Source organism: Ooceraea biroi, chromosome 2 (assembly GCF_003672135.1).
Source record: "Ooceraea biroi isolate clonal line C1 chromosome 2, Obir_v5.4, whole genome shotgun sequence".
NCBI classification, from domain to species: Eukaryota; Metazoa; Arthropoda; class Insecta; order Hymenoptera; family Formicidae; genus Ooceraea; species Ooceraea biroi.
In genome coordinates, this window is record NC_039507.1 from 9,855,478 (window position 1) to 9,871,141 (window position 15,664).

At 38.5% G+C, this 15,664-nt stretch overlaps 1 protein-coding gene and 1 long non-coding RNA gene across 2 annotated transcripts; one reads left to right on the top strand and one right to left on the bottom strand.

Moving 5' to 3' along the window:
- Positions 1–64: 64 nt before the first annotated feature.
- Positions 65–15,160, bottom strand: LOC105279133 (myophilin). The gene is made up of 4 exons (XM_011338702.3): positions 14,958–15,160; positions 1,903–2,039; positions 1,579–1,783; positions 65–1,384 (listed from the first exon to the last, which is right to left on the bottom strand). Exons 1-4 carry the CDS (start codon positions 15,009–15,011, stop codon positions 1,214–1,216), a joined length of 567 nt encoding a protein of 188 aa, XP_011337004.1. The 5' UTR covers positions 15,012–15,160; the 3' UTR covers positions 65–1,213.
- On the top strand, positions 6,446–14,362 carry LOC109610956. The gene is made up of 2 exons (XR_003406164.1): positions 6,446–12,730; positions 13,056–14,362. It is a non-coding gene; the product is annotated as an uncharacterized LOC109610956 (long non-coding RNA).
- Positions 15,161–15,664: the final 504 nt, after the last annotated feature.

The window sequence follows — 15,664 nt, forward strand, 5'->3', positions numbered from 1 at the left end:
CCCTTCTCCAGAATGTAATGCACAGTCCGTGTCCCACCGTAAGAAACACCTAATATAAAAGTCGCTTGTTGATGCATCATTTATTAACTCATACCATCAGTACATTATGAAAAATTATAATTTCTTCTAACCATCAATATATATTTGTACAAAATACTTAATATATAATTATATATCATTCATCATTACATATATAATAATTATAATTTTTTTATCTCACGTGCAACATGAATTTGTAAGATCATATTTAGTTACACTGTAACGTGAAGGGGGTAGTCGACCGCAACGGCAACGGCGGTTAGCCAAAGTCAGTGGCTTTCCTCCCGTTGATACAATATACTTCATAATATTCAACAAACATTATAGCGGCTGTTCAAACTACTGTTAATCACACACGGTGTCTTTGTTCTTTTGTTTTTAATGTACAATACAGAGGGATAGCTGTCTATCCTGAGAGCTACGCAGTTGTAGATCATGAAATACATTAACTTACGCGTAAGTTGCGTATTACACACATAAAAGGATTTGAGTTGTCGCATAACCAGGAAATGAAATATGAAATACTATACGTACTCGTTTGAGTATACTCGCTTCATCATACTTAGGCCAAGTATGACATCGTACGTTTATTCTGAATAATTATGCAACAGGTTCGAGGTACAAACAATGGGAGAATAACCGAAAGTTACGCGTTAAACGGCTTGCATGAAATTCATATGATTTACTTTAAGCGGATGCACGGAAATTCTCTAATGGAAATTTACTGGAATCGATGTAACAGAAAAACGACTCCAATAAATTTGGATCGAGAGATAGCTTGAATTTTCTCCAGGAAAATTTCCTTTCGGAGATATAGAAGTAAAGGATGCGATATCAAAAAGATATAGGAGGACTATAAAAAAATAAATAATGCAAAGATTTGAAAAATTATTCTTACCCAAGAGGATTAGGAGACATTTCTTTTTGTCTTAAATTACGTCTTATATCACTTTGCTATTTAGAGAATCTAACATTTGTGCACGTTCTCGCCTTCTCCTGCTCTCGTAGCGATATCCTATGCACAATTTAGCACATTTGTATATGTTTTGGACCTCGATGAACATTTATTATGCGATGTACGCTACATCTAAAAAGAGTACTTGTCACGGGAACGAAGTCAGAACGGGTGAGAAAAGAGTGATTTTGTCTCCCCCGGGAATGCGAAAGTGGATGTTTACATATGTCTGGTGTTGCCAAAATTAATGCCGCTCTGATTGGCGCCCTTATTGCTGCCGTATTGTAGACTTATCACGCCCTGTCCGGCCCTCAACTGCTCCTCCGAGAAGTTACGTACGTTCTTATCCGCTTCTTTCGGACCGATGCTTGGTTTTCCGTAATTACCCGCCTGCAAAAAAATACTTTCTATCAAAATTGATATTCTCACGTTCCATTTTCGGAAAGAGTCTTGTCTTCGCGCGTTTAAAATTCACAAATTACTATATTTCTCTAAAATCGACAAAGAAGAACTCTGATGAATTCTCTCGCTATGTTGTATTTCCAGCCGCCCGTTATATCCGCGTTTGCGAAACGGCGACGTACCTTTCTTCCAAGAGATTGTAGGCAAATAACAACGGAATTTAGATTCTGCCTCTCCCAGAGATCCACCGTCTGGAAGGTCTCTTGCGCCGGAACACCCAGCGCCTTCGCAGCCTCCAAAAAGGCGTTTATGTTCTCCATGCACTTGAACGCCAGCGACGTCTTGTTGATCTTTTTCACTGAGCCCTCTTTAATGTCGTTCACCAGCCTGACGGGAAAACAGAGCAAATGCGATTAGCGGAAGGTGGTTTCACTTTGCCGCACTTTCGGCGGCCCTAAATCGATCGTCGTGTTCTTCGACGATCGGTGGTCCAATTCTCTAAGTACCTGCAAAGCAGGACACCGTCTTTCAAGATCTCGAAGAAGTTGTCCATGTCTCCGTTGGTGTTAATGTCCTCGCCTGTGATCGTTTTGATCCATTCCAAACATTCCTGCGCCAGCTCCTCGCTATACTTGCTATTGATCTGCAACATGAACAAATTTCGTGTTATATTATTTATACGTATTGTATATCATTGTTTAAAGACTACACGAGTTGGGATACGCGCTACCGTGTTACCAAAATTTTGCATGTCGCAGAGCGCGCTTTGTGTTAACTTCGATATTATGTGGGGAGTCTTCAAATAGTGGGGTTTAACAATTACATTCTGCGACTTTCCAGTATGTTAAGTAACACGTCCTGTAGGGTCTGCGACATAAGCGTTACCAAAGTCACTGACCTATCCCATCGTCGGTTCATTGTTCCTTCAACAATTCTAACATATACAGCTGACATAGACAGCTAGAAGAAAACGCGCGGTTTCTTTGTAATTGTATATTTTTATCATTTATGATATTAAAAGTATAACTAAAATAAACCATGAATATAGAGACTGTTTAATATGGTCTCGAATAATATATAATTTCTTGTGTAGAATTTATTTTTTTTATAACGGATCGATTTGTCAAAAAATGTATCATTAAATTGTGATGGGGTGCAAAAAGGAAAAGGATTAACAATCACGCATTTTATATCTACGCGAATGGCTGCTCACTTATATATGCGTGATTGCCTAAAAAGGAGAGGTTTCCCTTCCCAAGCGTGGACCGTCGGCATTCATCTTCGTGCAGTATACATATTCCGTTAAATATACGGTGCCTCGCATCGTGATGCACTTTGAGAGACCCAGTCGCATACAGGGTGTCCCACCTATCTCTATAACGTGCTTGATTTTATATTCACTTTGTCTTAATTGTCAATATTATACACTTCAATCAACAATTTCCATCTGAAAATCTTTTCAAACTTTACTACAGTTAAATAGAAAAAGAAAATTGTTCTATTTATTTCTAAAGTCTAATTTTTGGAAAATTATACGTCTGATTCCATTTATAACTCGTAACATATTCCGATAATTTAATCGGAATTAAATCGACACCGAATTAATTATGATACGCAAAAGTGGGACAGTTTGTAGAATATGTTATATTATGTAGTCCGGACGTGCACATATCTCACATGTTTAATTACAATAATACACCATGGCCTGGCGCGTCTGGGATCCGCGCGAAAGTGTTTTTCTAACGATTGCAGTTTCAGATTTTTGCGTCACTGTAAAGCGATTCGGAACCAGCTCGCAACTATTTCGGTGGTGTGTTTTCTCTGAAAACACTATCGCCCATAAAGAGCATAAATGGATGCGCGCGTAATGTGCAGATGTGCTCCGTACGCGCAAAAAGGAGATCATCTCAAACGTTTTCTTAGCAGACATTATCCATTTGAATTACTGAAATCGTGTCGCATCAATTTCTCGCATAAATGACTAATAATTAGTCAGTCACAGATTACAAATTGCGCTTTCGCAGCTCTCATTCACAATTATCACGTATACCATCTTTTTCTTTTTTTGCAACGCAAAGCTATTGATATTTGTACGTAATTTGTCGGTTTGCAGCAGCACGAAAGGCGTTTTATTGCAGTTGTAGAGTCGAGCGTCGGGTCACGAAGTCGGCAAAATGACAATACCATATCACGAATCTCGTGCAGAGTGCATTTTCTCGCGCTCACGATAGTTACTTTCACCTGGAACGTCACTCAGACTGCCAGGGAATTAAACTGCACTTCAACTTGTTCACTTGAAACTTCCTTATACGTACGCATTAAGCCATTTCGCAATTTCGACAGCTTCACTGACAGCTCAGATCGTAAACCAAATAAGGATATCGCAAAATGTCGGATACTCCTAGCCATACGTCAACAAGTTACAGGCGATGTGTATGTTCGACTTAATGAAAATTTCTCTCTTGAGTCCATTCTAAATCTTATCTTGTAAAGCCAAAAAACGAAAATATGTATATGTATTATATATAAAATTGATAATGTAATTGCGGAAGAATTTATTAATCGTAAAATATTATAAAATCGATTTATTAATAATTTTACGTAAATTGAATATGTCTAAATAAATAAAAATTTTAATCATATCCCGCGCCAATTCTTATTAAGAGAATATGAATATTTTTACACAGCGGATTGCTCATTCATGTTCGCAGTTTTAAGTGACTAAACCTGAAAAGAATCTTCGTTCATGGTTTTAAGATTTTGAGTAAATTAACGTCCGTTAAAGTTAAGTTAAAGTCCGCGCACGGTCATTTACTTTTGTGCGTGTTCCGCATAGTTGCACATTCCTCGACGATATCAAAGCGCTCTCTTTTAAAGAGCGATACCATGGCCGGCAGCGTCCAATGTAGAACGCGATCGCTTCTATATTTAGGCATTAAGTAAGCGCACGATAATTTCATTAACATGAAAAGAGTGACAAGCGCGAGGTTTTAGCATGCGCGCGGAACGCGTGACACTTTGGACGCATGTTTCCTCGTGCACGAAGCACAACGCATTACGACGTAATGCGGCGTAAATTTCGTCTTCTGCTGACAACAATTTCCTGAATTTACGTAATTAAATATTTCACTACCGAAAACAATACTTCGTGACGTTAATCAAAATTTCTGAAAAATAATATTGTGAAAAAATAGATTATATGTATAACATATTTAATAAATTACACAATTGTGTCTGTTTTAATACGATTTCACATACTTTTTTGATGCAGAAATCATGGTCTTCTTATCTTTTCGTATTATTAGAGAATTTTTTTAACGTTTCTATAGAAGTAGAAGTGAAAATAATAATATAAGAGATCGTGCAGAGAAGAATGCGGGTAACAAGTTCGCGTATTGACAACTCATACAATTCTTTGCGTGATGTCACCGGATAACTGTTTATCTTATCAATATCAAGGCCGAAATCGGTGAGAATAACTTCGGTAAGATGTAACTGATATATAATAACTGACGTTGCAAATACGCTGCAACAAATCCAAACTACACATCTGTAGATCGACAAAAAATTCTTTTAGCCAACTTATTTTAACTTACAGTAAGCAATTATATTTCTCACGCTATTAATCTTCGCTCAGCACATAGATTTCCTATTTAACTTGTGAGCACTGATTAATTTCCTAGATTACGCTGTGTTGGGATGACTCTATATTTTTTCTGAAGAACGTGTACGCGTGAAAGTTTTACACATCGACGTATAATCTATGACGAAGACTTTATCGCATGGAAACCGTTGTGCAAATAATTCGAGTCGACGACGCGATCAGGAGCAACGATTATCTCGTATCGGATTCCAAGAGAATACGTAGCTCTCGTGTGCACTGGCGAACGGCAAAGGGAGAAATGCACAGAGGAAAGGTGCGATGCGGACACCATACAGATATCTCCTTGATGCACCGTACGAGATCCTAAACCTCGGCCTCTCCATGAACAAGCCAGTAAAGTACAAAGGTGCGTTTCTTTGCGTTAAAATTATGTGGGGGGTCATGTTCCCCATACGAGCTGCATAATACTCCCGTAGATAGCCAGAACTGCGTCGCCACGAAATTTATATGCATGCATTGTAGTCGCAGAGAGAGGAAATTCATGCTCGATCGTGGAAGATTCCCCGTTAACACCGGAAGGTTCAAGTCCATCGTTTTCTCCGACGGTCAGCAATTCCGTATTTCCAGAAAATTTTGATTGGAATTGGCCGCGCAAGAGAAACTCGCATGAAAGGAAAGACAGAAAATAGATATATGATAAATTAGAAAAATTCTTAGCTGTCTTAGGGATTAAATTTGTTCATGCAGCTATAGGAATTTTTTTTTGTTTAACATATCTGTCTGCTGTCTTCCTTTTTCCGCGTGATTTGCTGAAGAGAAGGCTTGAAATATCGTTGTTGCTTTAACATTTCAAACATTTATGAGCTTGATAGATTGCACTTGCATCAGAAAAACTATGGTTTTCAACCGGAATATCTCGTGCAACGAGTCATCTGTTGTGAAAAATCGTGCGATACGAAACCGCAGCTTGCGACTGACGGGAGCGGATATTATGGTCAGCGAGAATTGCGGAAGGATTTATCAGGATTATATACCATGCATCGAGATCGTAGATTAGGATTTTTCCATGCGAAACGGGAGCAAAGTATCGGCTGATTTACAAGATAATTCTCACCTGTTTATCGCACGGGAATGATCTATGTTCTCGCGCACGGATTATTAGTGTCCACAAATCGATAACTTTTCCAAGTGTCATGTTAACTCGTGACATCATCGCGGATTATCAGCTCGAGTCATAAATTAATTCTATAGAAAAATAGGCAAGGATCTCTGTGATGAGATCATCACCAGTGGCGAGATTATATCGTGTACACTTGTACAGTCAGTTCTGGATATAGAAAAATTAATAATGTGATGTAACACTCGCCAAATATCTTTCAATTATTATATAATATTTATATTTATATATAAAATTATTTATATATAAAAACATGATTTTTCTTCTTTAATGATTATAACGCATTATAAAAATATTTATAAAAATGTTCATTTTATATTTCTAATTTAATTATTGTCTCATCTATAATCCACATTACTTCGTATTTACATCAGAACAAGTTCAAGGCAAAAGTCACAGAAGCGTCACAGAGAGAGATTTGCATAGAAAAATCAATGTATGTATTCCGTTTTTCCAAGTTACATCGTGAAAAAGTGATGTAAGCGCATTAAGAACACAAAGAAGCCAAGTGCTCGTTTGAATTGAAGAGTTGCCATGCGTTTTTGCTATCTGCCTTAGCGACATTGACTTTTCGCGTGTATAATGACACGTTCACACGTTCACGGTCGCAAGAATTAGGTCAGAGGCCTGCTGTCGTCAATGAACCGTAAGCGAGATTGAACAAATTGCTCAGTTATATGTGTGCGCAATGTGTTAGCGGAGAGTCGTTTTACTTACTGACTGTGATCGCGTGTGTAATCTTGCCAGATGCTTCATAGCTGAACGACTTAATATCGAAACGTCTTAGCTATCCAAATACATGGCAGAATTAAGCAAATAAAAATTGAATAATAAGAAAATGTATGTACATGAGACTTATTTACACAAAATTACATTAATTGAAGCTATACATGTATCGAGATAATGATGATAGCCAAGGATGCTTACAAGCGCGTCGTCGCGACTTAATTTTTAAGCAACAAGTAAGGGATTGACTTTTACGCTTCGATTCTTCAAGGATACCGATAATTGCAACAAGACCTGCAAATCTGACTAATCTCCGTGTTAATATGGCATGCTCCAACCGAGCCTAGGCAAAGATCTTCTCCCTAAAGGAAGTTCCTATACGTGCTTGACGCAATTGTCCTTAAAAGGTACACGCTCGTTACGAGCGATCGAACTTATTGCGAATCGATGCGACGCATGTACACATCATCGGCAAAATCGTTGACCCACTTTGTGAGGCTGATCAGTTGCATAATCCTTGCGCGTTTTATCTGCACATACGCGTTTCATAAGGTGCTCTTAAATGCGCGTTTGCCAGCGAAGGTTGCCCGGTTACTCTTGGCCGTATAAGGACCTCTAAGCGAGAGGAGAGCGGTCAGCTCGAGAGAGCATCGCAGCTTCGCGAGCGTTGGAACACGAACTCAAAAAGAACTCAAGTATTTATTAATAAAAGACGCCGAATTATTTCCGTTTCCTTAAGATTGACATTTGACAATTTTAATCTGTTTCTGACATCCTTTTAATTATTTTCGTTCATTATTTTATTGCTTTTATCATCAGTTCACGTGGATGTGTTTCCGATCCACGCAGCCAGCTAATTAAAATTCATCATTAAATCGGAACCGTTAAAATCCTGATTTAACTCCGTGTCACGTAACATGTTGAAGCATCCTTGGCTTATACATCTCACGTCACAGTATAATAAAAAACGACTTGTACCCCCCCGGAAGAGTAAGCGAGATCTCATTGAGCAGCAGTTGCGGGTAATCATCATTAGCTAACTATCCCGTTAATCCTGTGAACGGCGTTAGTTTCTGTAAGTTTAAGCGTCTCATACGGGCCGATGCATATCCTGGATCCGCCGATCGCGAACTCTCCCACGAACTTTCAGACCTGGCGTATTCCACGATCCGTATGCTGCTAAGTGTGACGCTCAGCTACGTAAGCCGAATCGCTTTCTGCCCGTATAAAAACCTGCGTACTAAGTGCAGCCCGCATTGTTAAATCATCTCGGATCTGCCAGTCGACGCTACAGACAGATGTTCATCGCGAATCGGATGCGTTTCATTCCGAGCGGACATCCGTGGTGTTACAAGATGCAATCCTGACTCATTTGTGTGGAATTGCGTAATCGAAGCGGTATTACAATTCGGAGTCACGCGACTGGCTCGATTACTTAACGGTCAGCGCGTTATTGGCTTTCGCGTGTATGTGTGCGTACGTGGGTACGCAGGTTTCCATATAGTTCGGCCATTTAAGAGCTTGAATACATATTGGGATATTCATCACCGCGGGACACGAAATAACGTCATCTTTAAATTCGCGCGGCCGCGAACGCAGCCCGAGAGTTTTGCACGTTACAAGAAACTGCATTCGCCTCGCGTATGAATGAGTAATGACCAGACGAGGGAAAGTCCTGCACGAAACTCGAGGTGCAGTGACTGCATCTGCGTAAGTATTTTTTTTAGTTTAACATTTTTACAATTTTTTAATGTAACATCACTTTTGTCATTTTAATTTCATATATTTTGTACCAATATATTTCCTTATTTCGAATATGGTGTCCTTGCATGAAGAAATATATGCACATTATATTGTTAATAAACATGTCAATGTTTATCGATATAAAATGCGAATAATATTTTTACACTGTTTTCACAACTGGCTCTTGCGCGTGAAAGACTGCCTCGGCGGTACAATTCCTTGTGGGAATTATGGGGTCCCATAGTCGCTAATTGGAAAGAATGCAAGGGCAGACATGGGGTTTCTATCGAGGTCACGGTGAGATCCTCATAAGTCGAAAAGTTTCGTTTAGTCTTTCTCTTAAGAATGTATTTATAGCTTCGATATTACGTTATTAAATTATTCGTATAATTGTGAGTTTTTTTTTCAAAGAAAAGTAAATCTTTGAACAGTGCTTCAAGGATAACTCGTGCTGTCTGTATTCAAAGTCAGCGTAACGAGCTATCTGAAGAACTGTCGTAATATCGATTACGTGGCGCAGAATTAGTTTTCCTAGTTTCATTTGTGCAATCCATTTCCATTCTAAAATGTAAAATGTACGACTGTCCGCGATACGATATCTGTTTTACTTACTTTGCCTGTATTTTTAAATAATCGATTCCAAGACTGCATTTACATAATAAATAATATCGGTTGAATTTCTGTAGAGAAAAAAGCGTGTTATTAATACCTATCTGATTTCTATTATTCTTCTCATTTTTCATTACGTCGTTTTCAATTTTCGTTCCGTCAGTCCTGTCAAGTTTGAGATCGACTGCTTTTTTTCTGGGAGTTCGTGTTTTACGATCAAATAAAGTCGCTTATGTACTTATAGGAGTGGCCGAGTAATTTGCTCGCGAAAGAAGAATGTTTACTTGTGCAATAAAGTATACACGTACGAAATATCGATACTTCGAAAATTGTCTGTAGGCTTTATATCATCTATTGGACGCATGACGTAAGAAAGATGCTATGCTGGAATAATTTACAATGTAGAGAAAGTTTTCCGATAGGATGAACTCTCTATGTGATCCGCGTTACGTTTTCGTAACGTTCTGATCCGACGAGTCGAGTGTGCAATTAAGTGCTTCCTGCATTATGTCGTAAGGCGAAGATTGGCACGGGGTAAGCAAGTACTCGAGTATTCTCTTAATTAAGCTCAGCAGGATACGCTGGAGCTCGAGCCAGATCGTGGAGTGTTTGTGCATAAATGATCAATAATAGTGATGATAATCAATAATATTTAAGATATCAAAAGTTTTATGTTACTCTCGCAATGATAACGAGAAGCAATTTGCACTATAATTTGCATTAAAAGTCGATAGTGTATTAGAATTTTATAATGTTGATAAATCTAAATTTATGATCTGCTTGAGATTTTGATTATAATGTCTGATATTGAAGCAGAATAAAAAAATAAGTAAAATGAAGAAATAAATACGGCTTTGTTCTTTAATTCTGACACACGAAATAACGTTTTCGAAGCCACATGTGATAATACTTTTATCAGTTGTAATATATCACGATTAGTAATACATAAACGATACTCTGTGCGTGTTTATGGCGTTCCGCGAATTTATATCGCAATATGTTTAACGAGATTAAATGATGTTATGTAACTTTTCGTGCAGCTTAATCGATTTTGCATTCACATTTCAAAGATGAATTATCCGTTTTTGAAATTGAAATTAATTAATTAGTAGTTTGAAATTTTGCTACAGCATTGTTCATGTATATTATGGTTCCAAAGAAATAAAACGATCTCTCGAATTTCAAGCTAATTAAAATTTTAACGTAATTAATAAGCTTTATGTAGAAAGATCGTCAGCAGATTATAGATCAGACGATTTATTTACTGTCCGCACAGAGATGCATAAGATTATTCTTATTATTAAGAGGCGCGCAAAAATCCTTATTCTCCGTTATTCGCACCTAGAACGGAAACCACTTTATTCTACTTCCGGCCGTTAATACAGATATCCTCTTCGGGGATGAAGCACCTCTATTTTTAGAGTATGGATATAATACTACACATTCATCGTATAGCATGGTGTTCGTAGAAGATCGTCGAAGAGGGAACTTATAATCGGTAAGTTACTGCGAAATCACATTTCGAAGAAAATTATTGTAAGTAATAACGCCAAAGTACATGTACAGAATAGCCAGATCGTTAAAATGTACATGTGAAAAAAAACATTTTTTGCCCAGATGGTGTATCCTTAGAAAATATTTTTCATTTGTTATTATGAATAAGAAGAAAATAAAAGAGAAAAGTTGATAAACTAACACATCGGGATAGATAAAATATTAAGATAGACCAATTTCCTATTCTATCTACAAATAACTTGTCAACATTTATTTCAACGCTCTTGTGACAGTATCTACCGTGCAATATAACGCTATTCGATAGTAATGCGAACGTATTTTGCATATTGTGCTTCCGATGTGTACATTGTGTATGCACTTTTTGCTTCTGATGCAAATTGCGGCTTATATAAAAGAGCGTTGTCAGCATTGAGATGTTCACTTGATCATGATCGTAATACTAGTCATGGTATCTAGAGAGTGCTGACAGCGATTGTCAGGCCTGAGATAATATCCGCCTTTACGTCGATAAATGGAAACTAATTAACTTTTTTCTCCTAGAAAAATAGAGGCTTGTGCTCAGGCTCGTAATGTCTATGATATTATCGCCTGACGTTGATCATTGATTATCATTTATTCATTCTTCCGTTGGCTTGTGCAAATAGACAGGCACGTTGAACTCTGGCAATTATGGGAGGTGGTCATGGCATACGGAGCTTTTAATTTATAGCGGTAATTATGTGTTCAACGCTACCTTGGAATCACGGCGTATAGTTGTTATCTTGGATTAGCGTTGTACGTTTACGAACGATCGAGACAAGAAATTAGATCAAACAAGATCGCGTCCATCCGATAATTGATAATGCTTTTTCTTTTTTGATATGATAATAAATAAGAAAATTATTAGGATTAATAACACTAACAATAATAGTAATAATATACTAGTAATAATATACTAGTAATAATATATTCTGATTTAAATGATCTTTGCTTCTATTATACATGGAAAAATAATTACTTTTGTTACATGTACATGATATTGTTTCATAAGTAGAATTTTTTATGGAATATATTATATTACTACATGACTTTGCAGTTTTAATAACATTTTTATAAGAGAATTATGATCTGCATTTTTCTTTCTAAATGTTAAACGTTTTTGAATTGAAATTTTGAAGCATCTTTAATCACAGGAATGGTTCGTATTTGAGATTACATTTTTTTTTTCGTTACGGGGCTTTTGCACCGGCGATTTGCAACGTGCAACGTCACAGTTAATCTTAATGCATGCGACGCGTCGTTCTCAGACGATTTTGTACCAGCGAAGTACATATAACGAGCCGGCTCAAACTGCATTCCGTAGACGATAAGCATATCTTGCTTTGTAATGAGTGTGGACTTCCCCACAAACCTTGCGACGAATGTTTGTCAGTATAAAATGCAAGCCAATTCTTTTATGATTCTAATTTGTAATTGTCATTTGCTGTTTTATAAGGTGTTAAAGAATTATAAATTTTTCTGTTACAAAAGATAAGCAATAGAAAAGCACGTAAAAGTATGTGATGAAATTAAATTTCACAATTGTGTTATCGAACAATTCGGAAAAAATGCAATTTATAGATGATATTATTTATGATGATATTGCAATATTTATATAATGTAATATTATTCATAATTTTATTGCTCAATATATTTCTTATGAACAAGATGATACAATAACAAAGTAAGGGTTATATAATGAATTACGAAAAATTTTAAGTCTCACGATTAAGATTCAGGAAATTATAATATATGTGCACAGGAAGGAACACGACTGATAAAAATGATTCATGACCAACATATGCGGTAACGTACGGTATATTTCCATTCGTGGCGAGCATTGATTATTAAGTGGCAGCAAAGTTCTCGCGCCTCTCGAGAAAGATGATGCTTACGTACTCCTAAGCACAGCACTTCAAGTACTCCAAGCAGGAATGTCTAAGTAAGTGCTAACGCACATTAAAGAAATTACTAACAAGGAAATTTCTTTGTACATAAAATGTACCTTTTCTTATTATTAATTTAATATAATCTAGATTTGGACAATTGTAAAAATTAAAGCATTGATTCAATTATTTATCTCGTGCAACTTTGTACTTTTAATTGTGGATTATCTTATTCAAAAGGAACATGAAAAATTTACTTGTCTCTCTCCCTTCCTCCTTTTCCTCTCTCTTTCCTCTTTCTTTAGTTCCCGAGCAAATTTTGCGTAATTTTGCAACATCACGATCACAGGATTAACACGCAAATTTTCCACGTTCTTTGAGGAATGAACAGTCGGTCACGTTGGTATGCAGGCGAAAGGAGGGCCTATCGCTGCAGGATAATGCAATTTCGGATACGGTACCGTGCCGGAGAAATATTTGAGAAGGTGCCGGAAGGAGGTGAGGCGAGAGAGGGGTGCACAGCACGAAGCCGGCCGAAGAAGTGTACCATGGCCAGCGGGTTTCGCGAGGGACGCTCCCTTCTTCGGCAACTGGATCTCATTTTAATTCCCCTCGAAAGGAACGAACTGCCTGGCAGCTGTCGCCGCTTACGGAACGAAACGCGCGTGCATCGTCGACCTGCACGGGATACCTGAGGTGAGGAAAAGGAACCATTGTCATGGCTCGAAGTAACGAATACATCTTTTAAAGGCGCACGGCTAACGCATGCGCAAATCTGTTTTTCTTTAAAGATAACACGTTTGCATTCTGATAACGTCGAAGTCTCTGAAGTCGATATCTTTTGTCGTCATCGATATATTTTATCATTACGTAACAATCAAATTTTTTGATGGAAATTTGATGGAAAATTGAATGGAAAATAAATTTTTGAAATTGCATTGTGATACATGTACATAACGTTCTTTTAGTTGGGAGCGCTACTGATTATTTTTGCAAAAGAGACCAAAATGGAAATGTTACTGGTTTGAATTTGCTGGATGAAATCAAAAGCACAATGGTTCCGTTTATTTGACAGCAAATTGAGAAAATAACTGCTCCATTTTTCACTCGAAATGAAACTACAAATGCAACTGGTCGCATGTAACCAGATGGCACCAATAACACATATATCGCTGAATTACTTAATTCTTGAAAATTTCGCTTAGAAAGGGCTTTATCACCGATCACATTTTCAGAAATTTTACTTTGTGTTATATCCGGATGGATATCATCGTTCTGTGTATTTACATGGATATATATTCTGAAGTGATTTATGATGAGTGTGAATCGTTTCGTTTTCGACTTACGAAACCGGGCGAATCTGAAGCACAAATATTTAAACACAGCTGCGAGATAAACGTTATGATTGCGTAGCAGTTGCAAGAGAATTCACACAACGGTACCTCTTGTCTGTACAATGATATCCCATACAAAACAGATTGCAGTGCGAAATTGCTATATCATTGAAAAGAAAGAATTCTGCTTACTATATAGTTGCTCAAGTAAAGAATTTTAAAATCATCGAAAGGTCAATCTACAAAATACAATTATCTAAAATCTTAATTAATTAATGTCTGTATTATTTTTATTTTAGGTTTTCTGGAATTATGTATTCAATTAATTTACGATTAAATATACATCAAACACGAGTTATGAGTGAATGAGTACGAGGATACCATTGGCGAAGCTATAGACTCCATTATTTACCGTCTCTCAAATCAATTCTAAACTCTCACCATCAAGCTATACCAAAGTATCATATATATGATATATACATATAAGTCTATCAAAACAACCGTGTCACTGGAATCAATCATGATACACCATGATTCATAGTAAACCTTACGAATAACACAATCGACGCAGTCATCGATTATCTAATACAGTACCTCAGCTAAAATACATCATCACTTTCAACAGTTTTTATAACGACAACTTCATCGAGAAACTGTCTACTGCCATAATTTCCAGCCGGATTGACCTTGCCACCCCCGCTGACCAGCTACCACCGTAATGGTATCACGATATACGCGCCTACGCAAATTCGCGCGTCCGTCGGTCCGGGCCGCGCGGCTGCGCGGAAATGCAACCCTCAGTAGGTCGAGTCCACGTACCCCGCGAGGTACGGACGATGCGCGCGTGACTAGGTCAGGGTGGCAGGAGTACCAGCGAAGCGCCCAACATACGGGGAGGAGAGTCAGCCGGATCCGTCCATCCGGTCCATCTCCCGCGCGTGACCCTCACCTTTCTCTGCGCCTCGGCAGCGAATCCGGATTTGGCGGCTCTGTTGCAGGCCATCTCGTCACTCTTCGGCAACCGGAACGAGGAACGAAGACGCGCGCGCGTTTCACACGAGAATGGGGGGGTGAGATGTCGATTTCGCTGTGCAGGAGGAACCGGCGTTCGCGCTTCGGCGGTCGCGACACGACTGGAGGGTACCGCCGACGAGACGGCGACACGACACGGCTCCAGAGTACCCACGACGCGCCCATTGGCCGCCCGCGCGCCCCTCGACGGTATCGAGCTTTCGTCCGGCGGCGCGTTCCTCCGGCCGCACGTGACCTCCGTTCTCCGGAGGCCCGCTCCGGAGGTGACGTCAGACGGCGGTACGAATTCCTGGAGGTGCAACCAGACGAGCAGGTTGCCTATGAATTCGCGCTGCCGTATGCTGGATTCGCTCCCTGCAGACCGAACCGAGCACGAATCTCGCAGCGAGGCGTTCTTGTTCCATCTTGCTCATGGATTCTTCCTTGTGGAAAGAATTTCTTCCTCTTTTCCTCGCTACCTTTTTCTTCTACATGAAGATAGGAGAGAGCACGGTGGAGATAAAGGGATCTGCGAGCTGAAGTGAAGTCTCAGGGGAGATCACTCTGTGTCCGGAGAACGTCCCGAGACGTTCGTGTACCTGATGTTATTTAATATGTGATATTTTGTATCTATATTTTTTATTT

Excerpts from the sequence above, each read along its gene's own strand:
- LOC105279133 (XM_011338702.3), bottom strand. The coding sequence starts at position 15,011 with ATGGCCTGCAACAGAGCCGCCAAATCCGGATTCGCTGCCGAGGCGCAG. Across the intron at positions 2,040-14,957 it reads CTGCCGAGGCGCAGAGAAAG|ATCAATAGCAAGTATAGCGA; the intron begins GTGAGGGTCACG and ends TTCATGTTGCAG. Across the intron at positions 1,784-1,902 it reads GACGGTGTCCTGCTTTGCAG|GCTGGTGAACGACATTAAAG; the intron begins GTACTTAGAGAA and ends TTTTCCCGTCAG.